This window comes from Hippocampus zosterae, chromosome 2 (genome assembly GCF_025434085.1).
Source record: "Hippocampus zosterae strain Florida chromosome 2, ASM2543408v3, whole genome shotgun sequence".
NCBI lineage: Eukaryota > Metazoa > Chordata > Actinopteri > Syngnathiformes > Syngnathidae > Hippocampus > Hippocampus zosterae.
Genome location: NC_067452.1, coordinates 34,489,017 through 34,508,998, shown reverse-complemented (window position 1 = coordinate 34,508,998; position 19,982 = coordinate 34,489,017). Strand labels below are relative to the sequence as shown.

At 43.9% G+C, this 19,982-nt stretch overlaps 1 protein-coding gene and 1 long non-coding RNA gene across 3 annotated transcripts in view; one reads left to right on the top strand and one right to left on the bottom strand.

Annotated features, from left to right (window-relative positions):
* Window positions 1–5,199: 5,199 nt before the first annotated feature.
* On the top strand, window positions 5,200–6,235 carry LOC127595711 (uncharacterized). Its single transcript, XR_007961312.1, has 3 exons — window positions 5,200–5,737; window positions 5,877–5,990; window positions 6,092–6,235. It is a non-coding gene; the product is annotated as an uncharacterized LOC127595711 (long non-coding RNA).
* Window positions 6,236–7,797: 1,562 nt separating this feature from the next.
* The window catches only part of sema3h (sema domain, immunoglobulin domain (Ig), short basic domain, secreted, (semaphorin) 3H), a 62,268-nt gene continuing 50,083 nt past the window's right edge, over window positions 7,798–19,982 (bottom strand). The window contains exons 10-18 of one of the 2 annotated variants that reach the window (XM_052057356.1): window positions 19,114–19,258; window positions 17,288–17,377; window positions 17,031–17,160; window positions 16,080–16,168; window positions 15,583–15,624; window positions 15,176–15,330; window positions 13,118–13,179; window positions 12,303–12,445; window positions 7,798–11,333 (exon numbers count right to left, since the gene is read on the bottom strand). In XM_052057356.1, the coding sequence (XP_051913316.1) occupies window positions 10,875–11,333; window positions 12,303–12,445; window positions 13,118–13,179; window positions 15,176–15,330; window positions 15,583–15,624; window positions 16,080–16,168; window positions 17,031–17,160; window positions 17,288–17,377; window positions 19,114–19,258 (1,315 nt within the window). In that variant the 3' untranslated portion in view covers window positions 7,798–10,874. Of the gene's footprint in view, window positions 11,334–12,302; window positions 12,446–13,117; window positions 13,180–15,175; window positions 15,334–15,582; window positions 15,625–16,079; window positions 16,169–17,030; window positions 17,161–17,287; window positions 17,378–19,113; window positions 19,259–19,982 lie in introns of both variants that reach the window. The other variant, XM_052057355.1, reaches the window with a different exon arrangement.

Here is a 19,982-nt window from a genome sequence, read left to right as displayed (position 1 = left end):
GATGGATGGATTGTACAGAATTTGTAATACACCATTTACCCGTATGGGACACACACACACACACGGACACAAGTAAGCCACAGCCAAGATTCAAGCTCCAAGCTGGACAATGCTAGCCAATAAAACACGGTGCTGCCCAATAAAAAGTCAAGTATCTATGGCGGCACAGTGGTCGACTGGGTAGCATGTTCGCCTCAAAGTACAGGGGTCCGAGTTTCAATTCTGGCACGGTATGGAGTTTGCATGTTCTCCCCCATGCCTGCGAAGGTTTTTTCCGGGTACTCCCATTTCCTCCCACATTCCCAAAACATATATGGTAGGTTGATTGAACGCTCTATATTGTCCCTCAGTGAGTGTGAATGGTTGGTTGTCTGTGTGACCTGCGATTGGTTACCAGTTCAAGTCAAGTCAAGTCAAGTCAAGTCAACAGTATTTATAGAGCACTTTCAAACAGCCATCGCTGCATACAAAGTGCTGTACATGGAGCGATTTAACATATACAATAAACAGTTCAGGGTGTACCCTGCCTGCTGCCCGAAGACAACTGGGATAGGCTCCAGCACCCTGTGACCCCCGTTGAGGATAAGGAGATCAGATAATGAATGGATGGATCAAACTTGTCAACTTGACATTTAACAGGAAGGTTAAACCTGCACGCACGCACACACACACACACACATCACATTATAAGATATGTGAACTGAAAAGTCAACTGTGCTGAAAGGAAAATAAATGACAAATAAAAAAATGACAAATCCCCTCTGTGACCTAATAGGTGACATCATTTTCATCATCTCCTTGCAATAAGTTACATGTGTTGTGCATAATAAATCACATTGCCTTGCGTGTGCACTGTGAGCCCTTTAATGAATCGGCACTTGACATCATTAAAGTGAGTGGATCGCCACCGCGGGTGCTTAGTGGACGGCAAGGACGACAAAAAGGAGGACGTTTCCACATGAAAGCAGCATAGGAAGGAGTGTAATGTAGCCCAGTTGCTCTTTGTTTGTACTGCTGGCTCATTGTCAATGGGAGAGCAACCACTTGATCCCATTTGCTCCCTTTCCAGTCCTGTCAAGCCTCAAAGGCCATGACAATTAACCAAACACAATGACAACACTCAAATAGGTCTACTCAATCGTGTTGCCCCACTTGAAAAAAACAGAAAACTCACTTTGCGGCTAGTCTGACCAGTCTGCAGCTTTCGGGAAGGCCTCAAAGGTTCTCTGACGCGCCATGCAAGTGGCTGAGATGAGCGTGCGGATGTCTTGAAAGTCATATACTGTAATATATGTAGTCGCTTAGGTCCGAAAGCGTTTGGCATACAGTGGTGCTTTGAGATACGAGATTGTTCCGTAGCCATGATTGTAACTCAAATACACGACTTGTATCTCATCTTTCTCAATTGAAATGAATATAAATGCCATTAATCCGTTCCAGCCTCCAATCCCCAAACAACAAAAATATTAGGGTTTTTTTTGTAAGAAAAAGAATACTAGTCTAAACACGTTATTCTGATTAATATTGTGTTTGTGCAATATGAATTAAGGAGCAAAATCTACCCATTTTTAGCCATCTCACAGCCTAAATGCTCAGGCAACATCCACATCACAGGTCACCTGTTTTCTGGGTTCGGTCATGTGACATTAGCAAGTTGAGCCCTTAGGGTTAGCCGAACTCCAACACCTAGCCACTGACAGTCCAAGAATAAAATAAAAAGTGAGTGGGATGTCAGGAAGGGCACTCAGTGAACCCTGCCAAACAAACCGACTATGCCAGGGGGTGTCCAAGCTATTTCGTTTGAGGGCCGCCTACAGAAAGATGGAATAATGAAAGGCCCCCTTTAAAATAGTTAAACTTGATGAAAGACATGAAAGTCAATCAAGAAAACAATTATATATTGTTTGTATTGTCAAGTTCATCTTATGAGGCAAATAGTTGAGGATTTTTGGCGTGGCCAACAGCCTTCTATCATACAGAGGGGATCCAGCGCTGCATTTAACAACAGCTGAATCCCATTTCCACATTTAGAACCCCAAAAAAGAACAAACTGTAGAAAAGTGACCATTTGTCAGTTTGTTGAGGGTCATTAATGTGATGTCTTCATAAATCGGTCATAGAGCACAATGTGAAAGAAACATTTTTTGCCTCTAAAATTGAATTATCTTTATTCACTACAGTGTTTTGAAGATAAATTGTGTTATTTGAGGACTCCGGTCTCAAATACCGCACCTGACCCCTCTGTCCATGTTCCATGTTCAGCTGTACTTAATTCTTTTGATACTGTGTCCTTGGCGCTTTTGGAGGATGTAGTTCGCCAGAAGAAGCCATCTGGCTCCCCTTGCGACTCTCTTCCCCCACGCTTCTTTCAGGAGGTTCTTCCGAGTGTTGGTGCATCGGTCTTGGATATCATCAACAGCAGCCTTTCTTCTGGTGTAGTTCCCCAACAGTTTAAACAAGCTGTGGTCCAAACCTTGATCAAGAAACCTGGTCTTGATCCAGATGTGCTGTCAACTTACAGGCCCATTTCAAAACTGCCTTTCATTTCCAAAATTCTGGAAAAAGTGGTGCACATGCAGTTGAAACTTTTCTTGGATGAACATAACATCTTGGAGGTCTTCCAGTCAGGTTTCAAGACGATGCATAGCACGGAGTCAGCCCTGTTACGCGTTTCTAATGACATCCTCCTGGCAAATGACTCTGGAGAGCACATGTGTCTGGTATTATTGGACTTAACTGCAGCATTTGATACAGTGGATCACAGTATTCTGCTGACTCGTTTGCAGCACTTTGTGGGCATTGGCGGCAGTGCTCTTGAGTGGTTTAGGTCCTATCTAGCTGACAGGACCTTTTGTGTCAGCCTTGGCTGCTCTGAGTCACGCACTGCTCCCCTGTCATGTGGTGTTCCACAGGGCTCAATTCTGGGGCCTCTGCTATTCTCGCTGTATCTTCTCCCATTGGGTTCCATCTTAAGGAAACATGGTATTCCCTTCCACTGCTATGCAGATGACTGCCAGATCTATGTCCCACTGAGCAAGAAAGACGGCTTCTCATTAAGGCCACTCCTATCCTGTCTGGAAGAAATCAAAACCTGGATGGCACAACATTTCTTGAAATTCAACGAAAAGAAGTCAGAGGTGATATTGTTTGGTCCCAGTGGCCCTTGTACATTCCATCCTGTAGACTTGGGCCCCCTGTCTCCTTATTTGAAATCAACTCAAACTTGAGCCTTAAACTGGACAGTGATTTCAAACTCGATCAGCAAATTGGTGCCGTTGTTAAATCCAGCTTCTTTCACCTTAGACAGCTGGCCAAAATAAAACCTCTCCTCTCACATGAACACTTTGAGACAGTAATCCATGCCTTTGTCACATCCCGGCTCGATTACTGTAATGCCCTGTACTTTGGAGTCAGCCAGTCCTCCATTAAGCGCCTTCAGCTGGTCCACAATGCTGCTGCTCGCCTCTTGACTGGTACTCGTAAGAGGGAGCATATAACTCCTACTCTGGCATCCCTTCATTGGCTCCCCATTCATTTTAGAGTTATTTTCAAGATCCTCCTCTTTGTTTTCAAATCTCTAAATAATCTCGCGCCACCTTACCTCTCTGAGCTCATCCGCCCCTACACACCTGCCCGGCGCCTCAGGTCTGTGGACCAGTCTTTGTTAGAAGTACCAAGAACTAAACTGAGGCTCAGAGGGGATCGAGCCTTTTCTGTTGCTGGTCCCTCTCTGTGGAATGACCTCCCACTGAACATTCGACAAGCCTCCTCGCTGCCCATCTTTAAAGCCCTCCTCAAAACCCACTTGTATTCTTTGGCGTTCGACTCAGCATGATTTTACTGCTTGGTGCTTTCTACCGCCTTTATTACCATTTCGTCTTACTGTTTATTGTGTATGTTAAATTGCTCCATGTACAGCAATTTGTATGCAGCGATGGCTGTTTGAAAGTGCTCTATAAATACTGTTGACTTGACTTGATTCTTTTCATCAGGTTTTGCAGTGTATAAACAAATTTATTCGTAGGATTGGCAGTTATTTAAATCTAGTGTAAATGCTTCATTTGCCAGATTAAAGAACAGGGTGGGCTGCGTGTGGCCCACGGGGGTCATGCTTACCTGACCCCTGCTATAGAGGTTTTGACGTGCGTCTTCTGTGTTGAAATGTTTCATCACACTAATCACATCACATTAATTTTTGACGCTTTTAACATTCACGTGTCACCATGCACAAAAGCCATTTTAAAAGAGCCTCAGCACAAATGGTTCTGTTCCCACCCATTCAGTTCAGAAGAGGCGCCCTGTGCCTAACAATAGACAACAATAAATAAATCACACAGTTGGCTGCATTTCTTTTTCTAAAGACATTGTTTGTTCTGACTTGGTGGATTTATTTGGTTCAATCTACCTCTCAATGTTACGTTTTTCAAGTGTTCAAATACAAGACAACACAAGAACATCTTGTTCCAGTTTGCAATACATACGGTCTCGCGCAGTCTACTAAATCAACCAAGAGGTAGCTTGGTCGCTAACATAGAGAGAGACAAACGAGACAAATCAGCAAAGTTGTTCACCCCTTAACCATCAGATACAATGGTACGCTTCCCGCCGACGTTTACTAAATCAACCAAGTAGCTTGCTAGCTAACATACAAAGAGACAAACGATCAATAACAAATCAACAAAGTTGTCCACCCTTAACCACCAGATACAATGGTACGCTCCCCGCCGTCGTACATACAAAGAGACAAACGATCAATAATAAATCAGCAAACTTGTTCAACCCTTAACCATTGGATACAATGGTACGCTCCCCGCCGTCGTACATACAAAGAGACAAACGATCAATAATAAATCAGCAAACTTGTTCACTCCTTAACCATCAGATACAATGGTACACTCCCCGCCGTCGTTTACTAAATCAACCAAGAAGTAGCTTGCTAGCTAACATACAAAGAGACAAACGGATCAATAACAAATCAGCAAAGTTGTTCTCCCCTTAACCGTCAGATACAATGGTACGCTCCAATTTGTTTTGCTTCGTCGTGATGCACGAGCGAGACATGCTGGGGTTGGCCGACACATTTCGTTCATCTATCAGTCAATATTGTACGCTACCTGTCCTCATTAGCATCGTGGATGAGCTGGAACCCGTCCCAGCTGACGTTGGGTGAGAGGCAGGAAACAGTAGTGATGGGTCCAGCAACACCGATGCATTGACACATGCGCCGGGCTCACAGGGCAAACCACGTGTCGATGCATGTGCTGGCTCATTACGTCACGTGATTGACACGTGAACTGCGTTGACACAGTCCAGGCTTCTAATTGACACACCGGCTGCGTTGACACAGTCCAGGCTGCTAATTGACACATCGACTGTGTTGACACAGTCCAGGCTGCTAATTGACACATCGGCTGCGTTGACACAGTCCAGGCTGCTAATTGACACGTGAACTGCACCGGTGCAGTTTAGACTGCATCGGCTGCTTGGCACAGTACAGGCTGCGCCACTTAGTCCAGGGGGCGTCGACTCAGTGCAGAGGGCGTTGACGCAGCAAAAGCCCGCCGCACAGTGTTTATAAGGAACACCTGCCGAAACAAGCCAGACCTCACTCACGCTCGCTTGTCGAAGCTCGTGTCAGTGCAGACTTCGTGTTCGTGCCTTGCCTTCCTTGCCGATTATGGAGCAGAGACGCAAATCATCCGCCGTGTGGGACCATTTTGATGTCCCGGAGAATAAGGTATTATTTTTTTATTTATTTATTCAAATCGCCTTCTGTCGCCGAGAGCCTCTCAGATTATTGACATGTGTTGTACCATTCTAATCCGAATACATTTCAAGGTAACTCTTAGTTACTTCTTATTCACATTTCATTACAGGTGAAATGTCGAATTTGCCAAGTCAATTCGCCAACAGAAGCACCTCCACCATGCTGAGGCATTATCGGGCCAAGCATGAGAATGAAGTTCGCGATACACCCGGTATTACGCCAGGTATACAAACGTTCACTCATCTTTTCACGGTTGCTATGTTGATGATTAATTGACAATCAGTAATTATTGGTTGACTCTCCACTCCATGTTTGACAATCAAGGTTCCAGGAAGCAGCTGTACTGGAAGGACCAACACACTTCTTTCCCAAACCTCTCCCACCTCGCAAAGGAGTTCCTTTGTACGCCAGCCACATCCGTCCCTTGTGAGCGTGTGTTCTTCACAGCAGGAGAAATTGCTTGTAAAAGATGCAACAGGCTGAAGTTTAAAACATTGGAGCGTCTTATTTTTCTCAATAAAAATGTGAAATCAAAGCCCACAAGCATCCTCATTCAAATGATCTTCACATTATTTGAACACATTGAATGTTGCAAAATGAATGCATGGATGTGAATGATATTGTATACACTTCATCAACTCGATGAATGACCTTATGAAAATGTCTTGGAACAGTTGTAGATGCAAAACCGTGCTGGCAGCTACATAATAAAGAAAAATATCCCAAACCATAGGGATCCTCCCAAAACTAAGGATGTGCTGAATAAGAAATCCTTGTACACACTTTTATTACTTCCATATTTGACCTATTGTGTGGAAATATGGGGAAATGCCAGTAAAACACTGTTTTAAAACTACAATACAAAGCAATCAGCAATCACTGGCTCCAAATAGACGGAACCCACAAATCCACTGTTTATCAAATTAATGAAATCTCATGACCTGGTTGACTTCAAAATCGCCCAATTAATGTACAAAGCACACAATAACCTCCTTTGCCAAAACATCCAGAAGCTTTTTAAAATTCGAGAAAGTTGTCATAATTTAAGGGGTACTAACCTATACAGAAAAATCCAAAACACGAACAAACATCACGCAAAGGAGTGTATCTGTAATAGGTGTAAATCTGTGGAATGATTCTGAAACGGACCAGTAAAATGAGGAACTCTCTTGCTGAGATTAAAAATGAATTCGAGAGTAGTACAAGACAACTACACAAATCAGAATTAAGCTAATAAATTCGATACACCCATGAAATATAGCAATACATCAGGAATACATTGATGAGATTATTTAATATATTAATGAAATGTAGCATCCATTATGAATATGAGAAAATCGACATATACTTGTGCTCCAATGAGTATGTACTGTATATACAAACCTAAAGTTGTAAAAATGTATAAGTACAGCATACATAAGGGTAAAAGCATTTGTTGATATGTAGACTTTCTTTTCTATTTTGAAAAATGATCAATTCATATATAAGAAGGGGTAGGACTCTAGGGTTTTTTAACTTCTTTCTACTCCTTTGAACACATATTTGTGATGATGACTATTTTCTTTTCCTTTTTTTATATCTTACCTTCACTTTTTGCCAATTTATTACCGATTTGTATATTTTATATGTTCAATATACAAAAAAAATATCAGTCAGTAAAGTCTGTTGAGTGGGTTGGATGCAGGGATCTTGAAGGTCCAGCAGGTGGCAGTGGTCAGTGACACAGTATCAGCACAGTATCAACACAGTGTGTCAGTGTGTCGACACGCCTCATGAGGCCTCATGGACCCATCACTAGGAAACAGCCTGGCCTGATGGCATTTCTTTCATGAAAATTCTGTATTTCGTATTGACTACGATAAATCCTATAGTTACATTTCTTTTGCAGCGAGGACCGCGGCGTCAATTTGAGTGGAAGTAACCAAATATTGTTCCCACAGACGCCACTTAAGTTTGAAAGCGAGACAATAAGAATGCATTCAGCTTTGCATGACAGACATTTTTTGTTTCAAATGCACAACTCAATTAAGTGGGGTTTTAAACATGGTGTTTATTCATCAACCAATGATGGGAATTTAATGTATTTGCCTGTAGACTCATTAAGTAAAAGAAAACAACGTGTTTCAGCTTTTATATCGTAACACACTTACTTGTGTGTTGAATAAGTTTCCAATTAATTTATGGCTGGAAACAGTTTCTAAAAGAGTGAGCACACAGCTTGTGAGGGAAATAAATACACAAAGACAAAAACAAAACAACAACTCGTGAAACGGTATTGTTGGTCTAACACTTTCAAAACTGGGGAAACTGCCATGGCTAATGACATCATTGTTGTCAAAAACATTCCATCACAAGACGTGCTTTATTTTACAGAATGTACATTGGATCACCGGCGACACGTTCCTCATACGCCCTGACTTTACAGACACAAAACATAAACAAAAAAAAAACTGGTTCTGTACACAGTCCACAGACAGTCCGCTTGTGGGTCTTCAAAATCCATCCGTGTTGGTTTAAATTCTGCCCAGTCTTTTTGTGACACAACTTGATTTAGTGTGCAAGCTAAAACTGAAAAGACACTTGCCAATATGTGATAAATTCTCATTTATCCCCACGTGGTTAGCAACAAGAATTTCCAACCCAGATTGTGTTCACTTGAATTTGTGTGAGAGCCTCTTATGGGGAGCACCAAACACCCTAAGAATGAATCAAAAGTAGAGATACAAACAGTAAAACCTCCAAAGTACGACAATGCAAATTTTAACCAACCAAGTAAGACTCATTTTTAGTTTCTTAAGGATTACACAATTGTTTTGCTTTTCCTTTATCATTTTGTGACCACCACAGAAGGGTACCAGTGATGTAAAAAATAAAATAAAATCTCTGAATCGGTTGCTGAGTTCCCCGTTTCAGGGAACTTGATAATACAGAAGAATGAAATGTACACCAGTGAGTTGCATTATTATCAAGTGACTCGCCTCCGAAGCACATCGAGAATTCTCGCTCTGTCCTTACGTCATCTAAATTACTGTTTTGACATTCTCACCTTATTTTATACACTTCAAGTTAACTCCTCATGTTTTTTTTATTACCAAATCTGTGACTGCGCTTCATTTTTTAGGAGCTCTAAAGTTAAAACATACCTCAGAGCTGTAGGGGGAGCCCTTGAGCAAGGAAGTGCTTAATTGTTCCTTATGGCGACTGTCAAACAATCGCTCTCCTGTATTCTGTCACTATTTCTTCCCTCAACTCAGCTTCTTAGTGCCATTTCCTTTTAATTAAGACATATTAAATGACATGACCCAGATGCGCTTTGACCTTTCGGCATAGCCTACATTTCTATGTACATTTTATATTTTTTCGATGAATAGTAGCTCCTTTGCAGTCATTATAATGTGATATAATGCGATGTGTTCTTTTTTTATTTGAGTGCACGAAAGTAAAAAAAAAATGTCACATTTCTGTCAATATTTACCTTCTGGATCTGCAATATATGATGAAAAAAAAAACCCAATCAACCACATGCGCTCAGCTCGATTTGAAAAGACCTCGAGAAAAGCTGGAAAAAGCAGCTGGTGCTCACTGTGAATATTTTAACATAGCATTGTATGCTACAGTGCATACACTACTCACAAAACGTTTGGCACGTTCAAGTTTCAAGTCAAATTTCAGGATGCACCGAAACTACACAATACAACTTTTATATGAATTTAATATAACCGTTTCTGAACTTTTGAAAGCACATGTCCAACTGTTCATTGTTAAACACTTTCTGTACAAGGTACAAGGAACAAACAAAATTCACAATGGGTGTTTGATTCATGAACAGAGCGAGACATTTTCAAGGTCATCCATTTCAGAGCCTTTCTGTGGCTCCTCTATGTCTCTCTGTCTCTAGGCACTCCCATCTGTGGATTAGTTTGAAGCCTCGCCATTGATGGTGAGGAACTGTTGGTCGATTGTCACAACTGATCTTGGTCTCATGAAGCCAGAAGACAAAGTCAGGAGTTCTCCGAAATATTAGAATGCATTTTAGCGTCATCCTGAATTTTCACCTGAAACTTGAACATCATCACTATTTTTTTTTGTGTGTGTGCATTTGATCATGCCGAAATCTATGTCCATGATAATTGTCTGTGATGTAAACAAGCGTGGAAAGTTGCGTGTGTAGCCCGGAACATGCAAAAGCACAAAAACGGATCATCGAGGGGCAAACTTACTTTACACGTGTAATATTTACTTTGTGAACAAGACTCCTCTTCAGTCAAAGTGTACGCAGGTGATCCTTCAGTCTGCTTTGCCACCTACAATATTCCATCTGATGACTTCTTTAGTTCCAAAACACTCACTGTGTGAATGCTTGCCACTAAAATGTAATAAAGACTGCCTTTTTTTAACATGGCAAGTGCATGCAAATGTCTTTGTCCATGTACAGAGTGGCGAGAGAATTCATGATTGACGTGTTAGTCATATTTCTCAATATCGTTGCCCGCTGAAAAACGTACGTCATTTTTTTTTTTTTTAAATGTTAACATTAAGGAGCTGTCCATGTTTCGGACATTTCATTAGGGTTTTTTTTTTTAAATGACAAAAATGGACGTACGTGTTTTTCACAGGACAGCAACGACATGCTTAGTTTGTTGTTACTGTATGAAGAAAAAAATAAACACATTCGATTTGCAACGCCTATGCTTGAAAAAATGCTGATTCGGGTTCTAAAACAGACATCATTGAAGTATGCAGCATAATGGGTGAAACTTAATGGTCTACCAGAAAGACTTTTGTTCAGATCAAGACGTTTCGATGAAACAGGCATTGTGTTGGAGACCCAAAAAGCTCAGGACAACCGACTTTTGTTGGGATAAATTAAAACCTTCATCATCAAGATGTTGATGTGAACATTTGAAAGATTTCTTGCTCCTCGGTATGCAACTGTACCCTTACAGTACATGCTTCGTTTGATTCATGGATCGCTGCCTGTTTCTGGGACCGTATGACATTCCTTTACTTGTTTTATACCTACAATGAAGTGAGTCATGAATTTTTGGCCCACCCTGAACAATATGTGTGTGTGTGTGTGGGGGGGGGCCTTTGCTGTGCGACACATTCAAGCGCTCCTCGGCGCTCTTTGCTGCGGTTTGCTCCTGCTCTTCCGACCCGCTACCCTCCCTCCTCCGCCTCCGCCTTCTCCACCTCCTCCCCCCCTTCCTCCCCCGTGGTTGTGTTTTTCCCCCCTTGCCTTCTCCTTCACAGCCATCACCAGCGCGTCGCCGTGGCGGCGGCGGTTGCGAGGCAGGCGATACCCGAGAGTGCGGCAGTGCTGGCCCAGGTTCCACGGGTGAACCAGCGTCATGGCGTCGCCGTACCAAGGCTGATGCGAGGAGGCGGACCAGGTCGTTATCAGTCGCTCGGCCGAGGGGCTCCAGATCGCCAGGTGGACGGTGACGGCGGTCCAGTGGTAGCCGTGCTCCTCCACTTGGCAATGGTAGACGCCGCTGTGAGACAGCTCGGCCCGACGGATGAGGACGCCTCGCTCGATCACCACCACCTGCTCGCCTGACCTCACCTGCAGCGAACATTTGGTCCGGCGAAGAGTTGGCCAAAGTCACATGATATTGGACTGCCACCATCGTTAGCTTGAAACGAGCTACGATGCTAGCAAAACAAAAGCTTTGCTAATGTTGTGAAAGTGACAAGCAAAAACTATTAAGTTAGCTAAGACACACATGCAAAGTGTGTTTTAGACCAGATGACGATTTTTTGAACAGCAGACGGGTTAGACAACATCAGCCACAACTCATTCTTGTAGCCAACAACAAACTATTCTCTTAAATAAGGCCATATAGGGGGAATACCTTGCTTCTCCAAATCTCTTTTTGTCATCATTAGTGCTCCTTGGTTCACATTCCTCCATTCATTCATTCATTCATCTTCCGAGCCGCTTGATCCTCACTAGGGTCGCGGGGGGTGCTGGAGCCCATCCCAGCCGTCTTCGGGCAGTAGGCGGGGGACACCCTGAATCGGTTGCCAGCCAATCGCAGGGCACACAGAAACGAACAACCATTCGCACTCACAATCACACCTAGGGACAATTTAGAGTGTTCAATCAGCCTGCCATGCATGTTTTGGGAATGTGGGAGGAAACCGGAGCACCCGAAGAAAACCCACGCATGCCCGGGGAGAACATGCAAACTCCACACAGGGAGGCCGGAGCTGGAATCGAACCGGGTACCTCTGCACTGTGAAGCCGACGTGCTAACCACTGGACTACCGGGCCGCCACATTCCTCCATGCGGATGTTTTTTTTCCTTTAAGGGTTGTACTGAGCAGAGCCGCTGTTCTACTTCGCAAGATGTTCTATTTGCGGTTTTATGACCACCATCACACTTTTTCCTTCTTACTCGTGTTATCACTTTTGACTCCCAAGTGGTATTTTTCCCCAAAATGCTGTTTGAAGTCCAATCTGGACTGATGTGTTATGATTTTGATTTTCGCTCTTTTTTTTTATTTTTAAAGTTGAACTGAACATGTGTACCTGGTTTAGTTCAGGGCTGTTTTCTCCGGCTTGCTTGTACCAAGTGACGGCAGCGTGCCTGGATCGCGGAAGACATTCTAAGTAGGTGCTGTTGCCCTCGGCAACCATCATCAACCTCTGCTCGGCCTCCACCTGCAGCCCGGCTGGCAGCGAGCAAAGAAGAGATGGAAAAACATTTGAGTGAGTCCCGTGTCAAACATTTGCAAGGAGCGAAGTGCAATGCTTAATACGTTGGCCCATGCCTGCCGCCTCCAAGCCATTTTGCGTAATTCTCTCATTTAGCAGAGGTGGTCATTAACACCTGTCGTCCGTAACTAACAAGCTCCTGTTCTGGCAAGTGGACCGACAACTGATGGTAACTTTGAAACTCTGGCGGAAGACGCGCCAACAGAAGTGATTTTTGGCCATTACATGGCCCACAATGAACCCGAAAAACAAAGAGCAGTTTGGGGGCAAGAAACAGGGGGAGGAGCAGTAACATTGCAAGAATTATATTTTTGGTGTAAAATGGTCCAAACTGTTTCTTAATTGTGTGCTGTTACCCTTGTAAATAGTTTTTTTACTGAAGGTCTTAAATTAGCCGCATGCGAAATGGATTTTAGCAATGAAGGAAGCGCGTTCAAAACAAATATGATGAACGAATGGACTGGGCCAGCCAGATAAAAATGGTGGCGTGATCATGACGGCCTTCTAGTTCCGCCACTGACAAATGACGGAAGTTCACTGATGTACCCACCACTGCATTTTAGCGTTATGTTATGTGACACACTGTACATTTAAAAAAAAAAAAAACATGGGAAAAAATAGAGCATTACCTCCTTGTCTGACACATTGAGTTAATGGATCCTCGTCCTCGCCGAGGTGTCGAGCATTCCGCCTGCAGAAGACAAAATATCACATTCCAGTCTTACGGTACATTTCCAACAGGATGACAAATCGCTTCTGGAAATGTGCTCACGGAATTGGAGCAACAAAACATCTTTCGCACTACCATGTCCAAAGTGACTTGTCCACATAGGTACTCTTTCATGATGGTAGCCTAACAAATTATTTCAAGGAAATCCCCCCCCCCCCCACCCCCCATTTCAATGTGTTTTTTATGACTGGGGAAATTCTGTAATCAGCTTCCAGATTGTTCGTGATGTATGGGAGCCGTGTGCTACAACGGTTCCCAAGCAGAGCTACAGGACATTATTTAAAGTGGTGTGAAAATGTAGAATTTGACAAATGAACAGAAAGTTTCACTTTGCCGGAAATTGCAACTTCCATCCATCACCCATTTTCTACCGCTATCTTGTTCTGTGAGCTGGAATTTGTGCATATGACAGGGTAGGTTCCACTCAACCACAGGGAAGATTTCAACAAATAACCACCCAAACTGATACGCACATGGGCATGTGAGAATCTTCACTTAACTGAATATGCATGTTTTTCGGAACATGCTTGGGCGCAAGCGTGCGAATAACACGCAAACTCCATACGGAAGGGCGTGAGTCGAGATTTGAATCCTTTTGACTGCAATGCGGATGAACTTCAACTTTAAAACAATTTCCACTTATTTTACCACATCATGACAAATGCAGGGCGGCCCGGTGGCCGACTGGTTAGCGTGTCAGCCTCACAGTGCAGAGGTCCAGGGTTCGAACCTGGCTCCAGCTTTCCTGTGTGGAGTTTGCATGTGCTCCCCGTGCCTGTGTGGGTTTTCTCCGGGTACTCTGCTCTCCTCCCACATTCCCAAAACATGCATGGCGGGCTGATTGAACACTCTACCTTGTCCCTGGGTGTGAGTATTAGTGCGTCTGGGTTGTTTGTCTATGTGTGCCCTGCGATTGGCTGGCAACCAGATCAGGTTGTCCCCCGCAGCATCCCCCGCAACCCTTGAGAGGATCAAGCGGCTCAGAAAATGGATGGATGGATGGATGAAAAATGCATCTTAGATATATTTTCTGTCTGTTACTCGGTGGATGAATAATTTATTCATTCATTCATTCATCTTCCGAGCCGCTTGATCCTCACTAGGGTCGCGGGGGTGCTGGAGCCTATCCCAGCTGTCTTCGGGCAGTAGGCGGGGGACACCCTGAATCGGTTGCCAGCCAATCGCAGGGCACACAGAGACGAACAACCACCCACGCTCACATTCACACCTTGGGACAATTTAGAGTGTTCAATCAGCCTGCTACGCGTGTTTTTGGAATGTGGGAGGAAACCGGAGCACCCGGAGAAAACCCACGCAGGCCCGAGGAGAACATGCAAACTCCACACAGGGAGGCTGGAGCTGGAATCGAACCCGGTACCTCTGCACTGTGAAGCCGACGCGCTAACCACTGGACTACCGGGCTGCCCTGAATAATTTATATGATGTAAATATTGGCCTTCTCCACTTTTAAATGAGGCATTACTTTTATTGGTGGTTCAATTAAAAAAAATCAGGATGGGGATCACTGGTGTGTTCTAGGAAATTTCATTGTTTCCCTCAAGGCCTGACTTGATTGGAGCACATAAACGGTGTGACCGTCACACTAGATGAGGCTAGGGGAACACAGAGGAACATGGGGGTGGGGGACCGGGGGGGGTCCTCATCATTTGCCTGGCATATTTTTACAGCCCTCTTTATTAGATTGGGAGTTGGCGAAGAACAAGGACAGTTAAAACGGGGGCAGACAGAGGCTGAGTTGGTGGGGGTTCTGTGGTGGTGGAAAATGTTCACCAGAGAGATCTGAGTTCAATCGTAATCTAAACCAGGCTTAAAAAAGGCAGGGCTGTTTTACACTAGTCAAGCCTTATGTGTTTCGCCTTTGCTTCTTAAACTTAAGACCACCAATGACAAATTCTCTTTGATGTGACCGCCAACACATTGGCAATAGGGCTCGTACCTGCGCACGGTGGGCATGTAAGGGCTGCAGGCGTGTCCGTCCCATGTGCAATACGGATCTCTGGCCAGGCAACACTCAGCGCAGGCTTCGCCGTAGAGCTCGCACTGGTACAGGCCCAGCTGGGAGACCCCTTCCCTGGAGCCCACAAACAACCACTGCTGCATGAAAGGGAGAAGGAAACATCACCATGCGGCCTAATAGCAGCAAACACGGGCTAATTTAATCATGGACATTTCTGTGTGTGTGTGTGTGCGTGTGTGATCTCTTTGCGACTGCTGTGACTGGGGTCAGGTAACCATGGCAACTGTAGTTGTGGGTGCAGAGGAGGGGTAGGCGTCTTATAGTTTGCCTGCCTCATTGGTTGAGTGAGAAAAGTATGCGTTGTCAGTTTTTGTCTCATCTGTTACCTTCTTCTTAGAGAGCGCCATGGCAGTCACTGGTGATTTGTGCTGTGAGGAGAACACGCAAAACAATGACAATCACTCGAGAGAAACTCAAAAGGCGACACCGCTGCTCTTCTGCATGGTCGTTTAATTCATGCCGTACTGAATACCCTTATTCCCAAGGGTTACAGTACATGTACCGCAAAAACGATTGGAGCCAGGCATGTACTCTGATTTGACCATAATATATTCATGCATGAGGGGAGAAAAATGCAAAGGCTTATTTCATTCCCAGATAAAGTTTGTCTGATCGTTAACACACAGGCAGGAAAAAAAAAGAAGTGACAATTGGGGAAAAAAAATCAAAATCTTGGCATGGCTAGTCTGCACAAGTTAGCCTTCTTGAGTAAATAGCATCTTTTAATTGGCTCAGTACTCAAGTATGGAATAGGATAAAAAGGCATTAATTACAAGACTACACGGACAAGCAGTTCAAAGACAAAAGTGATGCTGTACACTACCTGGAAAACCTCCAGCTGCTCCAACGTGACCTCCTGACTAGGACCGTGTTCTCTGGGCAGGTGGATGGCCTTCAGCACTAGGCCAGAGTCTGCCGCAAAATACATCACATTTGAACCCTTTCGAGGACAGCGGTTACTGCAGTGGACGGCTTATCGATCATGTTATCAGTTTACAGCAGGCATGTCCAAAGTCCGGCCCGCGGGCCAAATCCGGCCCGCGGTCGAATTTCATCCGGCCCTCGGCCCCTGTCATAAAATCAGTGCCGTCTGGCCCGCAGGTTGGGCGCAATGGAACACGTGTTGCATTGACTGAGGTCTCGTAGACTGGTGAGTGATGTTTCATAGAGTACTGCTTCCCTCTAGTGGCTAAATGAGGTATAGCATTCACTAAATGAGTAATAGCATTTAGAGACTAGAGGGCATCACTCACGAGTTAACAAGACATCACTCCGTGTTTATATTGACTGATATGTCATATTTCAAATGATCCTTGCAGTTGAAGATATGTGTATTGCTTGTTCATTTCCCTGTTGTTCGAGTCAAAGGTTTTGTGACTATTGAAAAGTCATGGTGATACATTTTATGTTTCAAACCAATCAATTTGCACTCAGGAGACTTCTGTTTAAGAAAAAGTCAAGTGAATAAGCAGTTGCATGTGATATACCTGTTTCAAATGAACCAAAAGAAATTCTTAAGATTGTTGAAATTAAAATAAAAATGGAAATGTGAAACAGACTGGCTTACTAAAATTTGTTGAACAATATTGTTGTTCAATGTAAAGAATGTCAGCCAAGGTCGGCCCCCCGACATTTTACCACATAAAATCTGGCCCCCTTGGCAAAAAGTTTGGACACCCCTGGTTTACAGGGTGCATGAAAGGGTTAAACGTGACAAAACGCGGCCCCTGGAAAGGAAAACACAATTATATTTCAAGAACCGCGCTGAGTGTACCTGTGCCGATGAAGAGGACATCGTAGGTGCTGTCCACGGCTTCTACTCTGTCCACCAGCAGTTTGCTAAACTTGTAGTGAACACCCACTCTGACAAGGAGGGGGCGCTCTCCCAAGGGCAACACATTTTCCTACACGGGCGCAGAAATTTTTATTCAACGTCAGCACGGTATCTAATGGATGCTGAGTCAGCTCCCTCATGGGGTTATTTACACCAAGACACAGAGTTAGTCTCATGAAATAAAACATGAGTTGAACCTCCAGCAGTGGGTGAGTCCTGCTGAAGAAGATGACATCATCAGGATATTCCCTGGTGGAGCTAAAGCTTCCATATGTGCTGCTGGGACACTGCGATTGGGGGGAAAGAAAAAAAAAACAAGGTCAGAGAGTCACTTTTAGGACTTCCACTCTACCTGCTACATGTCACTGGAATCACCCACCATGGAGGTAATCATTTTGTTGACGTGTGTTTCAAGCCTTAAGGGTGTGTCTGTCAAATTGTGCTGAACCGAGATTCTCCCCCCATGCTTTGGCCCTCGTTTTTCCCCTTTACTCTGGAATATCCATCCATCCATCCATTTTCGGAGCCGCTTAATCCTCACTAGGGTCGCGGGGGGTGCTGGAGCCTATCCCAGCCGTCTTCGGGCAGTAGGCGGGGGACACCCTGGATCAGTTGCCAGCCAATCGCAGGGCACACAGAGACGAACAACCATTCGCACTCACACCCACACCTAGGGACAATTTAGAGTGTTCAATCAGCCTGCCACGCATGTTTTTGGAATGTGGGAGGAAACCGGAGCACCCGGAGAAAACCCACGCAGGCCCGGGGAGAACATGCAAACTCCACACAGGGAGGCCGGAGCTGGAATCAAACCCGGTACCTCTGCACTGTGAAGCCGACGTGCTAACCACTGGACTACCGGGCCGCCTACTCTGGAATATTAGATGTTATTTGTATTTCTGTTTCTCTTGTGCAAAGTGGAGGTTATATATAGATCGACTTAACAACAATGAATAACTTTAACGGGGTTTTTTTTTTTGGTCTGTCGCACAAATGATTTGATTAAATTAAATTGAGTGCGCCACTTCTGCTGTGGATGTGCAATTACAGTTTATTCTTGTACGGCAACAGAAAAAGCGTGTTGGCCCTCCACACTATTTGATAAGGGCTGGATTAAATACAAATAAACACATTTATTCTATTGCATACAAAATAAATAAACACAATGAATGCCCAAATCTCCTGGACTTAAGACATGGGTGTCAAACCCAAGGCCCGGGGGCCAGATCTGGGCCACCACATTCTTTTATGTGGCCCGCGAAAGCAAGTCAAACATGTCAACTTCTATGATGCTTGCTAAAATGTCTACCTAAATGAAAAATTCTCATATGTAATAAAAAAGAGACATATTGAAAGCATTTTCCGTAACCAAACCCGTCATTCCAGTAACTTAAACTATGGTTGAATAAACCGTTGTTATTGACGTTTTTTACTTGGTTTTCAGTCATAACGGCTCTCCAAGGGAAATGGTAAATAAAATGTGGCCCATGACAAAAATGAGTTTGACACCTCTGACTTAAGATGTCAAGTAGGCACAAGTACGTCTTGAATGGGCTCATGCAAGTACATGCTCAGAAACAAATTGTGATCATACTTCATGTACTCGTAGATGAGTATCATAATCGGTATATTATCAATATTCTGCTTTGCTTGTTAGCAGAATGATGCCGTAATAACTTGTTGGGCACTTTGCAATTAAACACTCGATTCTGGTCAGCTCTACGAGCCAAGTCGGTCTTAACGCTTAAAAAAAGAAGTAACGCAGGAAGCAGAGAAAACCACACTGTCATTAGTTAGAAAGAGACTCTGACATTAAGAGAATAGAGTATACATTTAAAGTGCGTGTCTTTGTCTCCTCCCACATTTGCTAACCCTAACTGAGTGAATAATCCATAGTTGGGCATGTTCTTTGAGAATGAACATTTTGGTACGGATGATTCAGTCTTGTTGGAGGAAGGAATTCCGTTTTGTGGCACTATAAATTATGGCGAACATCAGGACTGAGGTTTGAGTATGAACTTACAGTTCCAGGACGTGGGTAGGGCACCTTGCCAGTAAACTCTGCCCATTTATACTGCGGCCCTTCTTTGTGCAGAAAGTTTCCTTTAAAAGCCCGAACCACATCCTCCATTCGGTAAACACACACGGCTGAGCCATTCAGGATATCGCTGATAACAAAGACAGAAAGAGAGATCACAGGAGAAAGAAGAGTCAGGAAATAGTTGTCGTTGTTTTTTTTGCAGTCTGCATGAAAGAAAACAACTTAGAGAAGATTGGACAGTTAAAAAAATAAAATAAAAACAGGCCTTCACGGGAATGAAGTAAATGTGGAGCTGTGTGAGTCATATTTTTTTCTAGCAAACACTCACAGAATGCGCACCAAAGTCCATCTTGAAAAAATGTTCTACTTTCTGCACATCAATCGCAATTGCACTGCTATTAGAGTTGTAGCAAACATTTTTGAGGGCCTTTCAAGTTGGAAAATGTATACCAGGAGTGAATTCATTTCAACAACAAAAATCACGTAAAATCAAACTGAAACAATTTAACTGTGGAAGGAAAATATTTCAGTTGGAACAATATATAACATGTTCAATATGCCCCAAAAAGAACTACAGCACTTGATTTGCACGAGTGCGGTCATTAGTGTGTTATCAAGCCCTTTCCATTCTCCTCATGCAACGACCTTGATGAAGTGATGCAGTTTCAGCCCTCCCTGGATTTCTGTCAGTTGTCGCTGAGCTTCCACAGACTTTTTTGCTCAAAACCCTGAAGCGTGCCGACTCCCACCACCCGACAGTGTCACCTGTCTTCACACTCGTGCTGCTACTGATTATTCCAACAACGTGTGAGAGAAAACTGGGAAAGGATTCAAGGTCCCCCGAGGTGACA